Source organism: Mercenaria mercenaria, chromosome 1 (genome assembly GCF_021730395.1).
Source record: "Mercenaria mercenaria strain notata chromosome 1, MADL_Memer_1, whole genome shotgun sequence".
Taxonomy (NCBI): domain Eukaryota; kingdom Metazoa; phylum Mollusca; class Bivalvia; order Venerida; family Veneridae; genus Mercenaria; species Mercenaria mercenaria.
The window spans coordinates 58863207-58882193 of NC_069361.1; the positions used below are offsets into that span (position 1 = coordinate 58863207).

Consider the following 18987-nt stretch of genomic DNA (forward strand, 5'->3'; position numbering starts at 1 on the left):
CTGACGAAATTTCATGAAGATCAACTGAAAAATACAGCCTCTATCGCATACACAAGGTTTTTCTTTGATTTGACCTAGTGACCTAGATTTTGACCAAAGATGACCCATATTTTGAATTTGACCTTGATTTCATCCAGACAAACATTCTAACTAAATTTCATGAATATCCAGTGTAAAATGCAGTCCCTATAGCATGCACAAGGTTTTTCTTTGTTTTGACCTAGTGACCTAGTTTTTGACCCCAGATGACCCGTATTTGAACTTGACCTAGATTTCATCAAGGCAACCATTCTGACTAAATTTTATGAAAATCCAATGAAAATGCAGCCCCTATTGCATACACAAGGTATTTCCTTGATTTGACCAAGTGACCTAGTTTTTAACCCCAGATTCAAACTTGACATAGATTTCATCAATGCTATCATTCTGACCATATTTCATGACGATCAATTGAAAAATGCATCCTCTATTGCATACATAAGGTTTTTCTTTGATTTGACCTAGTGACCTAGTTTTTGACCCCAGATTACCCACATTCAAACTTTACCTTGATTTCATCAAGCAACCATTCTGACAAAATTTTATGAAAATATTCTGACCAATTTACATTAAAATTGGAGCAAAAATCTTGAGTGTAAACAACATGTTTTGTTGCAGAACCTTTTTTGTTGAGTATATTTATTTTTTTTTACTGAACTTTTATTTATTTATTTATTTAGTTAGTTAGTTAGTTAGTTAGTTTTGCTTTTTATTTTCTTAGAAACATGAAAATATCTTGCAAATACATTATGATATTTTGTAAATAGTCATAACTTTAAGCGACATGTGCTCATACTGACATTTCTACTTTACAGAATGTCTTGACAAAGAAGCTTTGACAGTCTTGGAGATTTAATACATGGGGAGAATAAATTGTGAGCCCAAAACAACTTCATGGGTAGCTACCAATGTTACAGAACCTGTTGAAAATATCATTCAAAGATAGGACCCAGACAATCCCAGAATTCACCTGCAAAATACCAACCAAGCTCTGATCAATTCTCGTATTCCTAGGCTTGGACAATATATATTGTAGTTAAAATACCACCAAACACAAAAAACTATATGCAATTTTAATATACCAACATTTCTTTTTTAGGCTTGGGCAAGCAATTTCAAGATCAAGATCAGTTTGTGTTGGAACGCTCAGAGTAAGATATATTTACTTTTTATTTCATTGATAGAAAATGGTAATTTTTAAAAGATGCTGAATTTGTAACGAAACATATTAATAATTGAGAGTTATGCTCAGTAGTGATGCAGGCCTTTTTTCATCATTTTGGGAATGCCACAATCACCAGTGGCATTGGGAAAATTTTATAATTACCAAAATCTATGTAAAGATATTTTTTGTGTGAAATATTAATGGATTGCATTTCAGTACTTGTTCAACAGGATAACTGTTGTTGTAATAACCAAAATATACATACAAATTAGCAAAACTATTTTAAAACAACCAAAACCCTAAAAGGTAACACTCATTTGGGAATTTTAAATTCAGAATTGGGAAAAAAAACATACTTTTTTGCTTTGGGATTACCTCTTTTTATGGAAGGTAGATTTATAGGGGAAAAAATCCCTGTGATGGGGCATCGGTTGGAGAACGGAATCGGTTAGCAAACCGATGCAATACATCTGAAAAATTATCGGTTGAATAGTGAATTCTAATGCTCTTTTGAAAAATAAAGAACTACCATTAGTCAGATGCTGTTAAAGCTGGTTCCAGGTAAACAGAAACTTGTTTAGTAATCACTAATGAGTTGCAGACAGGGAAACCACAATAAATTGCAATCTGGTGTACATGTATCATAGACTCATAGCTGCCATTTGTGACAGCTGACTGGTACCTGTAACATATCTAGCATACAGCAAGGAAGTAAAAATATTTCAGTCTTTCTCTGCCTGACAAAAACAGTTATTGTCTAGTAGACAAGAGCTCGTAGAACACGAAATGTCCCCCTTAATGCATTCAGTAATTGCACAAGGAACAGAAATTAATTGGTCACTGTACACAAAAGTTCTACTGTTCTGAGTCACTGTAACCTCCCTATCAACTTCCACGATCCTAGGCCCAAGCGTTCTTGAGTTATCATCGGGAAACAGTTTAACTGTTCCGAGTCCATGTGACCTTGACCTTTGACCTCAAAATCGATAGGGGTCATCTGCTGGTCATGGTTAACCTCCCTATCAACTTTCATAATTCTAGGCCCAAGCATTCTTGAGTTATCATCCGGAAATCATTTAAACCATCTAGGTCACTGTGACCTTGACCTTTGACCTACTGAACTCAAAATCAATAGGGGTCATCTGCTGCTCATGACTAACCTCCCTATCAACTTTCATGATCTTATGCCCAAGATTCTTGAGTTATCGTCCAGAAACCGTTTAACTGTTCTGGGTCACTGTGACCTTGACATTTAACCTACTGATCTCAAAATCATTAGGGGTCATCTGCTAGTCATGATTAACCTCCCTATCAACTTTCGTGATCCTATGCCCAAGCATTCTTGAGTTATCATCTGGAAACCGTTTAACTGTTCCGGGTCACTGTGACCTTGACCTTTAACATACTGGTCTCAAAATCAATACGGGTCATCTGCTGGTCATGATTAACCTCCCTATCAACTTTCATTATCCTAGGCCCAAGCGTTCTTGAATTACCATCCGGAAACAGTTTAATTGTTCCGGGTCCCTGGGACCTTGACCTACTGGTCTCAAAATCAATAGGGGTCATCTGCTGGTGATGAACAACCTCCCTACCAAATTTCATGATCCTAGGCCCAAGCGTTCTTTAGTTATCATCCGGAAACGGATTGGTCTACATACCGACCGACCGACATCTTCAAAACAATATACCCTCCTTCTCCATTAAATGAATTCAGTCATATGGTTATATTAATTATTACATTATTACAATGGTTACCAGGGATATTAACTAGCTATTTTATTTAGGGGCCCCGACTGTCAAAAATAAATTTTTAACATTAGGTATATTGTAGAGATGGTACCTAAAAAATCAAATTGCATCTGATATTACTTTCTGTTGAAAACTTAATACCGGAGTACCTCAATTATATAACAGTTTAACTTTCATACTTCATTTTTCATGCTGAAAGGCAATATTTAATCCGAAACATTTGGTCCTACTCGGAAAAGTGAAGCCATTGACAGATAACTCTTCTAGGACTATTTAGTTATCTGAACAAAGTGTGCATAGATTCGAATGTGTTTCCCAAAAATATAGTTTACTTAAGATCTATGAATAATCATTCAAACAAAAAAGATGAGCATTATCTTTCAGTTTCAAACAAACTTATTCAAAAACAATTTATTTATTACTGTCGATAATTTACAGGTATGGTATGATCTTAGAGAGAAAACATTATTTGTGAGAAAAAAATATTAATACACTATATGAAATTTATGACATTGAATCCCTCAACATTTTACAAAATTCGCTTTCCAAGAATAATCAAGGCCTCAAAATCAGAGCGATATAAAAATGTATATTCTATCTGATGGTCACACCAAAACCATACCAAAAACTGTGCTGAAAGAAGTTATTTCACTTTTTATATCACGCACCTTGTGTTTACAAATGTACCTAATTTGCATATTGACCGAGGTGTGCGGAATCGCATTTACCTTGCAGAATCTGCCATTACAGAAACTTCTGTTAATATAATGCAAATGTTCTTTAGTATGAATAAAATAGTTGTGTAAGTTAAAAAGAAATGACAATCACCTTTCTTTAGCTAATCCACCAAAACAATGAAGCCTAATATCGCTGTCAAAAGTTTCCGTATTTACTGCACGGTGCTATGTTAAAATATTGTTAGTGTGAGATAAGCGATATGCTCTTCAGTTTTGCACTTGATTTGTTGTTGTTGTCGTTGAATACATAGCCTAAAGTACCATCTCTATATATTGGCATATTCTCCTACAATTTAGGGCCCCAGCCCAAAATCTAGGGTCCATTGGCTACTGCTAATTTATATCCCTGGTTTGCCTTAGCCACACTACTGAGTTGCAACATGTTCCTACTACTCGTTGCTGTGGCATATAACACTGTCATGAAGCTTACGTAAAAACAATGATCTGACAAAAAGCAGAGTTCAACCCTTTTAATATGTACACCAGTCAGCGGTACTGGGACAAGTGGAATTTTGACAGAAAATATTCATGACAAGGTCTTGCAACTGCATAAAAATACCAAAGTTCTTTCCACTGAAATTACACCATGGACACAGAAATTTGATGGCATTATTGTTCAACAGATAAATTCCCTCGGACGAAGATTTATCGAAGTTTTGCTGTTTTTGGCCCCACATTTTATTGATGCTACAGACGCCGCCATGTTAACAGTTGTGCCTCTGATGTTAAATCTATTTTCATTTGATAATTGCAATGAAATACTAACACTGGATTCGCAAACCAATTGTCTGCATACTTCTGTTTTATCCGTTATATATGCATTTGACACAGTAAGTCTATATTTTGGATATTTCCCTTTGGAAACCTTCGTTCATACCCTTGTAGATTCGTACCCACTAACTACATGAAAACATAATCGATTATCGGAATCGGTTAGGCTTTTCTAGCTGTCAATCGATTATATGCTAATCGGCCCATCACTAACTGGCTGGTAACATTGCCTGATCGGGCTTATGACACAAAAAGTAATATTTCCTGACAAATAATGAAGATATTTCTTTCAAACTTGGTCCATTTATTAAGCATTACATATAATGCTTATCAAGATAGAAATAACTTTGTTGCCTTCAGTTTAGTTAGAATTACTTCCCTTTTTCAGATTTTTATGATGCATAATTTTTGTAGTCCAAAAATATTATGTTTTAATGCAATGTTTAAAACAGAAAAGGGTTCAATGGCTTTCTAGTGCTCCAAACTTGTGCGCCAATACCTTTATTCTATATATTTAGGGTAAATACTTTGTTTCTAGTGCAGATGTACCCTTACAGAAGCAAGCCTCTGTGGCGTACATGCTGCGTATTTGCTGTGTATATGCCGCGAACACAGTAGTACGCCAGAGGAGTACATTTTACATACACCGCATGCTGCGTACATGCCGCGTACTATTTCGACGAGTACACAGCATGTACGCAGGAGGTCACTAGTACAATTCATGTACACAGCACAGACTATGAAAATTTAAGGAGTACACTGCATGTACGCAGGAGGGACTTGTACAAGAAAATAGTACACTGCATGTACACCGCAGATACTTTGAAATTTGTGCAGTACACTTCATATACGCGGGAAAGACTTGTACAATTTCTTTTGGCATTTATACTTTGTCTTTTTTTATAAGTTAAAGTCTGAAGTAAACTTCATATACGCGGGAGGGACTTGTTAATTTTCTTTTGGTGTTTATACTTTGAATTTTTTTAGGTAAAAGTCTGAAGTACACTTCATGCAGGAAGGATTTGTACATTCTTTTTTTCTTGGAAGCAAGAACTTGATTTCCGAGTAACTTTTATCTTAATAGCATAGAGTAGTTCAGATTACCGGTATTCTGAACAATGAAAATTTGCCAAACTATTTGCAATGTTCATTTGTGAAGCTTACATCTTGGTGATTTCTGAGCTGCACCTTGCATGCAGTGTAAAAATATATTCTTTTTCATTTTGAATTAATCCTGGAGCTTTCTAACTTGGATAATTGAAAAGCCTTATTTGAACTTCGTTGCATTACATTTTGTAATACATGAAATAATTACCAAGATAATGCCTCAACAGCGCCCGAATGAGAAGAATTAATAGCTCTCACTGTTATTTTAATACTCTTAAGCAAAACACCATTCTATCATTTTATTTATATCTTCTGTTACGAATAAAATCTTTCCTAAACTTACACTCCCGAAAGCTATTTTTCAATGCCTATATTTTGCCACATCTTGATTATTGCTGCACTATATGGGGAAACTGCAGTGACGAGCTTCTAGAAACTGTTTTGAAATTCCAAAAACGTGCTGCAAGAATTATTCTTGACAAAAAATTTGATGCCCCATCCGCTGAATTATTTACAAAATTGAAATGGATGACTTTTTCTGACCGAATTAAATACAAAAAAGCAATCCTAGTATATAAATCGATTCATGACCAATGTCCTAATTATCTTACTTCAAAATTTACTCAAAAGCAAACATCTGATCGTGAACTTAGATCTAGAGAAAATGATGAACTAGTAGTACCTATGCCAAAAAAGGAATTTTTTCGCAAATCTTTGCACTATTCTGGAACAGTTATCTGGAATAACATACCTAAATATATACGTACTTCAGACACCCTGGAGAAATTTAAAAGATCGTACCTTCAGTGGCAATACTCTGACAGTACAATAAGTCATAATTGCAATTAAATGTCAGGAAATACTGTCTCTACCATCTCTCTCCATTTTCATTGTAAATAGTTACTTCAGTTGTTAAATTAGTGTCCTGTATTGTATATAATCTTTCATTCTCATATTATTTTTCTGATAACATTAACTTTGTGTGTTTTATTTTGTCATATTTTTATCCATGTTTGTATATAGCCATGTATATGTGGACCATATTGTAAATTGGCTTAGCCAAATATGTTATCCACTATAAATAAAGTCGTTATTATTATTATTATTATTATCATGTTTTATAAAGGCTTTAATGCTCATTATGTTAACTCATTAAGGCCTCACCAAATTAAAAAGTTGTTCATCGGATTTGCGGCTCGTATATTTTCATAACGTTTTTGGCTAATTGCGCTCGCCCCATTGGAAAAAATCAATCCAAAATTTTTTGGTGCGCTACTTTTTACGGACGTAAAAGTGTATAAATGCTTATATAATTCCAGTCCTAGATTGTTCTCAGATGGATTTTAATCAAAATAAATACATACTACACACACATCGTCTATAATAAATCACAACACTTATATTTAGTTGCATTAAAGTTGTTTCCCCTTGATGCAGTTACGCCATTTTCTTCAAATGTTTACCAAATTACATGGTACAAAAATTGATTTATTTCATTGAAAAGTGGATGAAGAAAAGCATACTAATTTATTTGATAACATCAATCTACATTATTTTGGTAAGGGTAAATACTTATTGATGCATGTCACTTATCTTTTTTCTGGTTTTTTTCTGTCCAAATGATCAGCATTTGCATACGAAAGTTGGTGGGGTAAGGAATTTACATTATCACAGCAGTTTTGCCACAAGAGTACAGAGCATGTATGCAGCAGGAGTACACAGCATGTACGCCGCAAGAGTACACAGCATGTACGCCGCAGGGGTAGTACACCGCAGGCTCATTTGCATGTGAAAAGTGTATGTGCCGCGTACATGCTGTGTACTATTTCTCGCATATTAAATTCCTCCAGCGTACATCCTGTGTACTATGTAGTCCACAGCATGTACGCAGCAAGTAGTACACGGCAGAGCTCATTTGCATGTCAAAAGTGTACTACAAACGTACTATCGGTGTATGTGCGGTGTATATCCTGCGTACTATTTAAAGCCCTTGATTTTAGTACACATCATGTACGCATCATATACGCTGTATGTACACAGCAAGAGTACGCAGCAGGCCTTTTTCTTCCGTAAGGGTGTGAGCAATTTTTTTAGGACTAACATTTCTCTATAATGTTGTAAGTGAAAGCAGAATAAAATGTTTACATTCATGTACTAGCGCAATAATTTAGAGCATTAGAAAGCCATTTAACCCTTTTCTGTTTTAAACTTAGCATTAGAACATTGTTTTTTGGACTTCAAAGATTATGCGTCATAAAAATCTGAAAAGGGGAAATAATTCTACCAAAACTGAAGGCAACCAAGTTATTTTTATTCTAATTTGTATCATTTGTTATGCTTAACAAATGGACCAAGTTTGAAAGAAATATCTTCATTATTTTTCAAGAAATATTACTTTTTGTGTCATAAGCCCGATCGGCAATGTTACCAGCCTGACTAATGCTCAGTGTGTTTTAAAAGACTAAAAATATTGGCTGACATTTGGTACTAACGTGAGTATTTATTGAATGCGGTGTCTAAAAAATATGGTTTTGATAACATTATTCCACACGCCTCTGACTTTAACAGTTTTATATTCTGTACAAGATGCTAAGAAAAATTTACGATACTTACAAATTTGACGATGGCATCTTTTATTGTAGTTCCCTTCGACTGAAATATAGAAATGAATTGTGTATTTAGTTGCTGAAATGTTAAACTATAAAGAAACTGAAAAAAATAACATATCATATAGAAAAAGACATGTATACGGTATACAAACCATTTTGTAGCAATTGTGTGTTGCTAAATTTCGTTGCTAACGTAAATACTAATCGGAAATCTCGGATGTATCCATAAGAGGCCGTAACTCCCGTAAATGTACCGTTTGGGTCCGGACATTGGCTTTAGTTTACTGGGCGCGTTCGGCATACTTACTCGAGCTAACCAGAGTCACCCTGGGTATAACTCGAGTATAACTCGTGTAACCCGGGCGATAGTAGTTGTGTCACCCGAATTCTACCCACCTCCTGAAGCTGGGAAAGTCGGGTGATCGTGTCCGAATGCATTAACACTTTAAACAAGGCGTCTTTGGTACACTTGTAAAAGTTTGGGTGCAGTTACTATATAACCACAGATGATATTGAATTGAAACTTCAAACAAGTCTTTGCGCTCATCAGACCTACCAAAATAATCAAGTTAGATAATTCTTGATCGAATCTTATGTAAATTATGGGTCTCATTTATAGACATATTGCTTTGAAACATACTTTTACTTTTTAAGGTCATTACCTAACCGCAGATGATCAAGTCCCATTACTCTTATATGTATTTTGACAAAATTATATCCCTTTTTGGACTTAGAAAATGCAATTTAAAGTTTTACATGCAAGTTAGTATATCCAAACTAATGCAGATGTTTGGTTAAAACTTCACATATTTCTTCGGGTCTGTAAAATAAGGTCATATCAACATATCACAAGCCTCATAACTCTTACTTGAGTCAGACCCCTTTTTAGAGTTAAATTTTTGCATCCAAGTTTTTTAAACTAATGCAGATACTGGATTGAAACTTCACACATGTCTTCCATGTTGTAAAGCACATGTCATCAACTTTCATAACTCTTACTTGCCCCACAGTGTTCCTGTATCTGTTTGTTTTGTCCTTTGTGTTCATGTTTGTGTATGGTGTTTAAGAGTTGTTCGTGTGTGTCTTTGGGGAGAATGTGTTTTTTGAACGTGGCTTTCCCTGTTGGATATTCTTTCTTGTTTTCTTTTTTAACTTGGCCAAGTTATGCCCCACTGTTTAAACTTAGAAAAAGCTGGTTAAAGTTTTGCATGCAAGGTACTATCTCGGCAACTAATGCAGATATTGGACTGAAACTTCCATACATGTCTCCAGTAATGTTAAGGAAGGTCAAAGCATCAATTCCCATAACCTTAATTTTGGACAAGTTATGCCCTCTTTCTTGTGTATAGATATTGTTCTGTTTGCTTGCAAATTGATATCTCCAAAACTAATGGGAGCATTGGGTTAAAATTTCTCACATGTCTTCAGGGTTGTAAAGCCAGGTAAAAGCATCAAGTTTCATAACACTTACTTTAATTTTGGCAAAGTTATGTCCCTTTTTTATAGTAAGAAAATGACGGTTAAAATTTTACCATCAAGTTGCTCTTGTCTAAGGGCGGTACTAGGTTGTAAACTTCTTATATCTATTCAGGGGTTTAAAGCGAGATCATAGAATCAAGTCAAATAATCCTTGAATCATTATTTCAGTTCTAGAATCAAAAATCATTCATATCGACAGTTGCCTTCGAATAGTGGAGCGAGCTGTCATTGTTCTTTTAAGACCTTTTACTTTCTTCTAAATGTAGAGTAACTTTGAAATGCTCTTTTTGGCATTCATGCCCCCATCTGTAAATACTGCTGAATAGGACAGTGGTTGAGAAATCTGCTTCTTTCAGTAACATCCTTGTCAAACATATTTCGAGGGTTCTCGATCTGATTCTTAAAGCTTGTAAGTTTTCTTTCTAGGTTCACATGGGACAACTTTTAGAAAAAAAACATTTAGTCTTTAGAACACAAAATGAGTGATAAGGACAAATAATCCACAAAAGAAGCCACACATTGATGTTGAAGTTATAATTAAAATATTCTACCTCCCTACTTGCCGACAAACCTTCTTTCAGTCAGAACAATAAAAAAAAAACGAAATAATTATACCAAACACCCTTTTAATTTGAAATGGTTCGGGGTAGTAGAGTCATGTGTAGACATAAGAGGATTAGTATAAGTTGTAGCTTTTGCTTCTGAAATAATTTAAAGTATAAATTAACATAAAATAGAAATGTCTAGTCCATTAAACAATATGGGCTGAACATTTTTTCCAAGTGTTACTTGATCCTAGAATCTGAAATGTCGATTGATAATAATCCAGTCTGATTTTTCACTCTGACAGAGGTCGTACCAGTTCATCTCTAACAGATTGTCTGTCCTCATAATTATGGCCATCAAACATATCTATAATAGGTTCTTCACAAAAATCACTTATTGTATTGTCATTGAAAATGCAAACATTATGTAAGATACACGCAGCGGCAATGTAATCAACTAACAGCACTATATCACATACATAAAACACAAAGTCCACTAATTCAACATAAGTTCTGATACGATCGAGGGATACTGTCTTGTCTGATCAGCAGTTTATTTTGGAAAATTAAGTTATCATGTGTCAAAAGTAGCAACCATTCTTTATTATTGTTACAGCTCAGAAGCTTTTGAACTGTTAGCATACAGGTAACGTTCTCCATCATTTTCAGTTACTCGATAAAGCGTTCGGACTACAATTGTCACTCGTGTCACTCCGTGAACTCGGGTGATCTGGTCAGAGTTACACGGGCATGTATGCCGAATGCACCCACTAAATCTGACTGTTCTGTATTTCAGATAAAACCCACTAACTTGATTAAACATTTTTTCGACAATTTCTAGCATATCGGATTTTTTTCAGAGACTTATATTCTCTTAAAGACTTATATAGCTACTGAAGAAAAGGAACAAGGAGTGTCCAATTTCGTATAAGAGATCTACAGTTCGTTTAATACAACCATCTGATTTTACTCCTTTTTGCTTCTTTCAACGTCTCTTCCGAGACTTAAAGTTCAGGTAGCAAGGTACACTTAGATGCGAAAATTTTGGGCACGGACGGTCTTACATGTAGCGAATCGCAATATTGTACTTCCCCTATGAGCAAAATTTGGGTGGCTATTTTATAAATTGCGTGCATGTTTTGTGCTTTTAATTAATGGCAAGATCAGGATTCTCATACATGAATAAAGAAAGTTATCAAAGCGAAAGGTTTACATCATCCATGAAAAATAGCGTGCCAAAATCATCAATTTTGCACCTTTTGAACAGTCTACAATGATCCCGCTGCAAGAACACTGTCCAATTTTATTGCATTTCTTAATTTAATAGTCCTTACTGAACGTCAGGACATAAACGGAATGGGGGCCCATCCAGCTCGTTTTTTCGGAAAATAAAGAAAATGTTCCTGTGGTAGCAGGGTACACTTTCGAATTTTGGCCCCCGTCAATATTTGTTATAAATAGAACATCGTGATTTTGGATGTCTGTAAAGATAATGAGAGATAATGATTATTAATTCTTTAGAACATTTATACAGCCGACACATGTAAAATTTTGATGTCAGTTGGAAAACTAACTGCTGGTAGCTTTGTATGATCAATGAGACACCTTTTCGCGGAAAAATTCAAATCACGGAAGGGTTCTGTGCTTATTGATTGATACTCAGGAACATTTTCGTTATTTTGTGAAAAAACGAGCTGGATGGGCCCCCATTCCGTTTATGTCCTGACGTTCAGTAAGGACCATTTAACTGAGAAATGCAATAAAATTGGACATTGTTCTTACAGCGGGATCATTGTAGGCTGTTCAAAAGGTGCGAAATTGATGATTTTGGCATGCTATTTTTCATGGATGGTGTAAACCTTCCGTTTCGATAACTTTCTTTATTCTTGTATGAGAATCCTGATCCTGCCATTAATTTAAAGCACAAAACATGCACGCAATTTATAAAATGGCCACCCTAATTTTGCTCACAGGGGAAGTGCAATACTGCGATTCGCTACATGTAAGACCGTCCGTGCCCAAATTTTTCGCATCTAAGTGTACCTTGCTACCTGTGTATCAATCAACAGGCACAGAACCCTTCCGTGAATTGAATTATTTTTCCGCAAAATGGTGTCTCATTGATCATACAAAGCTACCAGCAGTTAGTTTTCCAACTGACATCAGAATTTTACATGTATCGGCTGTATAAATTTTCTAAAGAATTAATAATCATTATCTCTCACCTTAATTTACAGACATCCAAAATCACGATGTTCTCTTTATAACAAATATTGACGGGGCCAAAATTCGAAAGTGTACCCTGCTACCTCATAGACCGCTATTTTTACGGGATGTTAGTCAAAACGTCCCCTAGTCAGAACGTCCCCTAGTCAAAACACCCCATTTTGGTCAAAACGTCCCCCTTTTCTGGTCAAAACACCCCCTTTCCAAAAATTACCAGGTTAAAACACCCCCCTTAAAAATTATATATGTAAATACATATTATTTAAGTTAATTTAATGATTTAATTCAAGAAGTTTGTAAACAGGTATCTAAAAGTATAATTGCACAACAATTAAACAATGTGGAAAAAGTTATATAACTATTAAAATTAATGAAGGTTTCCAAACAGTCTATTAATCCTAATCTGCAAGCAATCATTTGCAGTGATTGATGTTTAAATAACTTTGAATTTGATTGAAAAAAACTTGTCTTTAATCTAAAATTTTGCATCAATTAAAGTAATAAAGTAAACTGAAATTTGCAAGTGCTTTATAATCATCCTTAATATTTATTGCTTTAATTGATTAATTAGTCTCTTTTTTTTTATTTTTATTAATTACGCTTCAAACATTTTTTTTCATGCTATAAAGTCTACTGAAAATTATATTCAACCTGTAATTTTCTTAGTATCCTAGTGTATGTATACTGTCTGTCTCTGTGGATAGTGTGTTGGATTGTTATTTGTTTAAATATCAGTGCTTTAATAAGATAACGTAATAATGGAGTGTCCTTGCATTAAGTGTAGGAACGAAGTAAGACTGCGCCAACAGGCCATTGCCTGCGACTCGTGTACGCGGCAACTGGCAACACAGAACCTGTAACACAGGTAAGTTATATTCATGTTATTATTATTTTTATCGGTTTCTTGAATTACTAGACTTTGAACAGTAAAAATCTTTTGTGGAATACTTATCATATTCCAAATTGTCTAACTACTTTTTTGGCAAATATGTAATTTTCTGCCAAAATCAGATTAACTACCTTTTACCATTTAATAATATTTTTATTTTATTTTATAAAATATTGAAAATCTGGTCAGAAAGAAATAAACAATATACAGATCATAATCACATTATGAAAATTAAGCAAACAAATCCAAATATACAAGTAATCAATGCATTGTCAAGTTAATCCAATTAGAGGAGATAATGTGTTATAACCGGAACAGATTACAATAGGTGTTAATTCAATCAAGAGATTCTGTATATTGAATTGATTAATTAAAACAAACGAGAAATAAATGATAAATATTTATTTACAAGTACCAGAATTAAAAAGAAATAATGATATAATGAAGAAATATGGGCCGTTCCATGACATCACTATTTCAAGAGTTACAATGCTAGTAAATCACCGAAGGCATTTTGTGACATGACGTTAAGTACAAATTATACGTATCACGTCTAAACATCATAGATCTGAATATTTAATAACTGTTTCACATGATATTACTGAAAAAGAACTTGAGCGCATATTTTTGGTGTTATAACAGACCTTTTATCTAATGTAAAATATGGTAGAATTTGATTTGCCTACTACTTAAATATTATGCAATTACTATATCATGTAATTAATACAGGTTTTCCTATGGAATGGCCCATATATAGATTATTTTATTTATTTTATTTGACAGAATATATAAAATTTTAGTTAATATCGGTAATCATTAAGTCATTTATTGCAGGTATTTCAGCAGCAGCATGCAGACAGGCAGTCCGTGATGAGTCTGAGCTGAATTTCATTTGTGAACCGTTTAAAGATCAAATACCCCCACTGATGAAGTTGCAGAAGAGCAAGTAAAATTATTTAAATATTATATCTTAGATTTCAAAGACAGAAACCAAAATAAAATCTACAAAGGGTTTCAACTTATGCAAGTTTTGTTCATATTTCTAAATGGAACAAACTATATATTTAGTAAAACAAGTAGATATTGGTAAAAGGCACGTGCGCCGGGGTGTCTGCCAATGTATCAAATGGCTCTTTTATTCCTATAAATGTTTCTTATGTCTTTTACAGCTACCGCACAGGGGGTATGTCTGCAAGTTCCTTGCTAGAAAAGAAGAGTGCTCACCATTTACAAACCAAGGCTCACCACAACAGTTCAGTATGAGGAATAATTGTGATAAAAACATTAACTAGCAGAAAGTGAATTTGACTTCTTCATATTGTGTAGCTGGAACACTGTGAATTAATATTGTGACATGATATTGTGAATTTGACTTCTTGGTGTAGAACAGTGAATGAATAGTGTGGTATGTTATTTTTACTTCATAAATATGCAGTTCTGATGTTTTATTAATGTTTTATAAATAAAGTTATTACTCTGATCAGGATTTTTGTTCATTCTACACAAATTTTGATTGTACAGAAGAAAAAATGTTCCCTTCTCAAATGTTCACACTTTATTACTGGTGATTAATGGATTTATGACACCTACTAATATTAAGCCCACATGCAGCTCAATTAATGCACAATTATGTGATAGGTGTTGATTGCATTATTTTAGGTGCTAAAAAATTAATTTTGTGTATTTAATTATCAATACATAATCCATAAGTTTCAAATTTAAACCATAATAAAATAGAAATCTTATATAAATTAATTAAAAAGAATTAAGAATAATGACTGATTAGCGAACTCTAGTAGATTTCGCGAAATCTAATCGAATTAGCGAAATCTAGACATAAAATTTAAACTAATGAATATTTTTAAAAATCGTTTTAAGCTTTTATTAAAGATATAAACGAACATAATCGATGTAGAGATTTTGAGCAACCCTATTTCAAAACCAATCATACCTAACCCCCAGCAATTTGCAGGTACCCATTTACAGCTGGGGATCGACTGGGGGAAATCTTGAAAAAGTTCATTGCCCAAAGGACACACCACAATAGGAGTAGCCATGAATCAAACTCGAGACCATAACCTCTGTAGGGAAGTGTCTTAGCCTGTCTGTCTGTCTGTATCTGTGTCTGTCTCTCTCTCTCTCTTTGTCTGTCTGTCCGTCCCTCCTTCCATCCATCCATCTATACAAGATACAAGAAACTTTATTTAACGTCGGATATGATTATTTTATCTAGCATGCGATAGGTACATGTCGATTTTTATAGAATGCTGCACATACATAAAGGTAAAGGTAAAAGTAAATTTTATTTACCGTTGGGTAATATATTCTGAATAAAACCTTAAAATGATTTTCAAAAAATATCCATCACGTTCAATTTTATGTCTAGATTTTGCCTGCCACATGATTTCTGCGCATATAAACTCTGGCGAAATCATCACCCGTATACGTTTTTCGTTTGAAAACCACCATATATATAAATACTTTTTCTTGAAAAATGACATGCAAACTTATAAATATATTCTTAATAAAAACCTAAAAAGATTTATTTTATCTAGCATGCGATAGGTACATGTCGATTTCTATAGAATGCTGCACATACATAAAGGTAAAGGTAAAAGTAAATTTTATTTACCGTTGCTTTGTGAAAAAATGAACATAATCGATGTAGAGATTTTGAGCAACCCTATTTCAAAACCAATCATACCTAACCCCCAGCAATTTGCAGGTACCCATTTACAGCTGCGGATCAACTGGGGGAAATCTTGATAAAGTTCATTGCCCAAAGGACACACCACAATAGGAGTAGCCATGAATCAAACCCGAGACCATAACCTCTGTAGGGAAGTGTCTTAGCCTGTCTGTCTGTCTGTATCTGTGTCTGTCTCTCTGTCTCTCTCTTTGTCTGTCTGTCCGTCCCTCCTTCCATCCATCCATCCATACAAGATACAAGAAACTTTATTTAACGTCGGATATGAAATTAACAATTAACATTAGCTTAAAGCTATTTCCCGACAAACGTATGATATAGTCATAACAAAATAAAATGAAAAAATAATAATAAAACAGCTGTAAAGAGAAAGCATAGTCATAAAAGCGCAAGGGAAGTAACTCTGTAACAGTACATAAATATTACTGACTTTGTTACTCCCCTTCAAAGCAAAATTCAGTTTAAGATATACATGCTGAAAAGATGGATACAAAATAAATAAGCAAAACAAATTTTAGTTAATTACAAATAAGTAGATGGCATATGGGTATTGTGGCAAGTGTAAAACAAAAACCCTATCTAAATAAGTGTCCCAAAAAACTACCGAAAGAAAGGTGTAGATTTGGGAAAAAGGCCTGGAGAGGTCATGCACTCCACCACACCCATATCTGTCATCTACCCTAGGAGAAAAGAGCACACAAGTTAAAACATAAAAAACAAATCAAAACAAACAACTTACAGTACATACTATTTACATAAAAATTAACTAAACTAAGACAAACTAAGAGAGGAGCACATAATTAAAAATAGGCTTTTAAAGCAAATGCAAATTAATACTAGGTAAACTAAACTAAAACTATACGATGCAACTAAGAAATTAAAAAAAAAGAAAAAGAAAAAGGTAAAACCTGTGGGAAAGCTGCTGATCTTGACCTGGGCCTAAAAACTGCCATCCATCTATGGATACTGCCAACACCTCTTGCGAGTGTTAAAGGCAGGAAAAAATAAATGCACGTCGGGTTGAGAGAGAGATAAAACCTGACAGTGAAAACATGTCAGGATACTTGAGACTGGAAAAGTGTTCTATCATGATTAAAATGTTAATAGTGAGAAAAAAGTGAAAGGATAAAAAGTAAAAACACCGGGAGTCAGACTAATACTGCATCTTTACAACCACCAGCTTGAACTGATCAAGATCGGACAGGGTGGCAATGTGATTTGGGAGTTTGTTCCAAAGAACAATGCTGTACGGAAAGAAGGAGTACTTCTGGTAGTCAGAGGAAACCTGTATTGGTCGTAGAGACACATGGTGCATGTGTTTTGTTAACCTATGAGGGACTTGGATATATGGCGGGAGATTAACTGCAACTAGCTAGGTTATGGTATATTTTATAGAACATGATGAGCCTGCAGTCTAGTCTGCCATGTTCAAAGGAACGCCAGCCCAGGTCTTCCTGCATGGCTGTTACACTCGAGAGAGGGTAGTAGTCCCTCTTTACCCATCGTATTGCACGTCTCTGGGCCATTTCTACCTTGTGAATGTTGGATTTAGTGTAGGGACTCCAGATAGTTTAACCTGTGGCCTGACCAGGGAATTGTATGCTAGATATCTGACTTTTTTATTTTTTGTTGTGACATTCCTTTGAATGAAACCAAGAGATCTGTTTGCGTTGGAAGTTACTCTAGATATGTGTGTGTGTGAAAGATAATAGGTAAGGGTAGATTTCTCGGAAGCATAGAGCACCACAAACACAGCCCCAGAGCCACGCATTTGCAAAGTAGACCCACAATAAAAAGAAGCTGTACACATAACGGAAAAATATTATAGACGGAAAAATATTATAGACGGGTTGCTTCAAAAGTCCAACAGGTACATTTTAAATTTATGCAAAATATAGGAAAAGGGGAGGAAGGGGTAGGTGCTAGAAAGTGGGGTGGGGGGGGGGGGGGGGGGGGGGGTTGAAGGGGAAAGTGGAAAAAGGATGAATATTAAAAAGAGAATGCTACGTTCCTTAATAACAGTTACCATACAACGTAAACCACAGCAGCGCAGACACTCGTGTACAAAAGACAAACACACACACACACACACACACGCATGAACGCACGCACGCATGTACACACACATACACACGCACGCATACACACACATACGCACGCACGCATGCACGCGCGCACACACACACACACACACACACACACACACACACACACACTAACTTACATAGATAAACAAGCAGACAAGTAAGATATAACAACACTGTAGGGCGCCGCCCAAGACACACAGACGCAGAGGATTCCGGCAGCCATGATTAGCTGTGGACACGATAACTTATTCATAGTAAAAGGAGAGCGGATGCCAAAGCAAGGGAGTGCAAATGCAAGGGGAAAAGGATGGGGGGGGGGGGCGATAGGGGGACTGAGGAGAAAGAGGAAAGAAACGCTAACAACAAACAAGACAACATACGCAACACAAAATACATGACGGAAAAAAACAAGTTGAAAAAAGGGGCACCACCTTGGAACGATCAGTAACCTATATAAAGGAAACAGGGGGTTTAAACGCGTTTAGGGCATGCCAACCTCGCACTTATCCTATTTTCAACAAGTTAGACAATACAATGTAAATAAAATCATTCCCCGCTGAGAAAGGCTCTAACATTAGTGAAAAAATACCACATCATATTAAGTAAATCATAAAATTATGGTATAATTACACCAATGTACTCAACAACTTGTCTGAAGTCAGAGCATAAAGAGCCTAACTTTTAAGGGCACGACTAAGAAAGCTGCAAGACAAAATGCCACTCTCTCCGTCCGTTTTATGTAGTCATAGCACCATCAATTAGGAAAGCATAGCGATTATCTGTAGCGGGGTCAATCACCAAACATGCACTGTGCTTCACGATTTTCGCATTGTATCCTCTTTTGATACACTTTTTAACACATTAACACTGAAAA

General features: G+C 35.1%; 1 protein-coding gene and 1 long non-coding RNA gene across 3 annotated transcripts in view; one reads left to right on the top strand and one right to left on the bottom strand.

The window, feature by feature from the left end:
- LOC123536409 (dynein axonemal light chain 1-like) overlaps window positions 1-8442 on the bottom strand; it is a 97471-nt gene extending 89029 nt beyond the window's left edge. The window contains exons 1-2 of one of the 2 annotated variants that reach the window (XM_045319585.2): window positions 8333-8442; window positions 8185-8223 (exon numbers count right to left, since the gene is read on the bottom strand). In XM_045319585.2, the coding sequence (XP_045175520.1) occupies window positions 8185-8223; window positions 8333-8335 (42 nt within the window). In that variant the 5' untranslated portion in view covers window positions 8336-8442. The remainder of the gene's footprint in view (window positions 1-8184; window positions 8224-8332) is intronic. The other variant, XM_045319592.2, reaches the window with a different exon arrangement.
- A 3726-nt stretch (window positions 8443-12168) lies between these two features.
- LOC123545550 (uncharacterized) lies at window positions 12169-14754 on the top strand. Its single transcript, XR_006685383.2, has 3 exons — window positions 12169-13295; window positions 14154-14265; window positions 14489-14754. It is a non-coding gene; the product is annotated as an uncharacterized LOC123545550 (long non-coding RNA).
- The last annotated feature ends 4233 nt before the right edge of the window (window positions 14755-18987 follow it).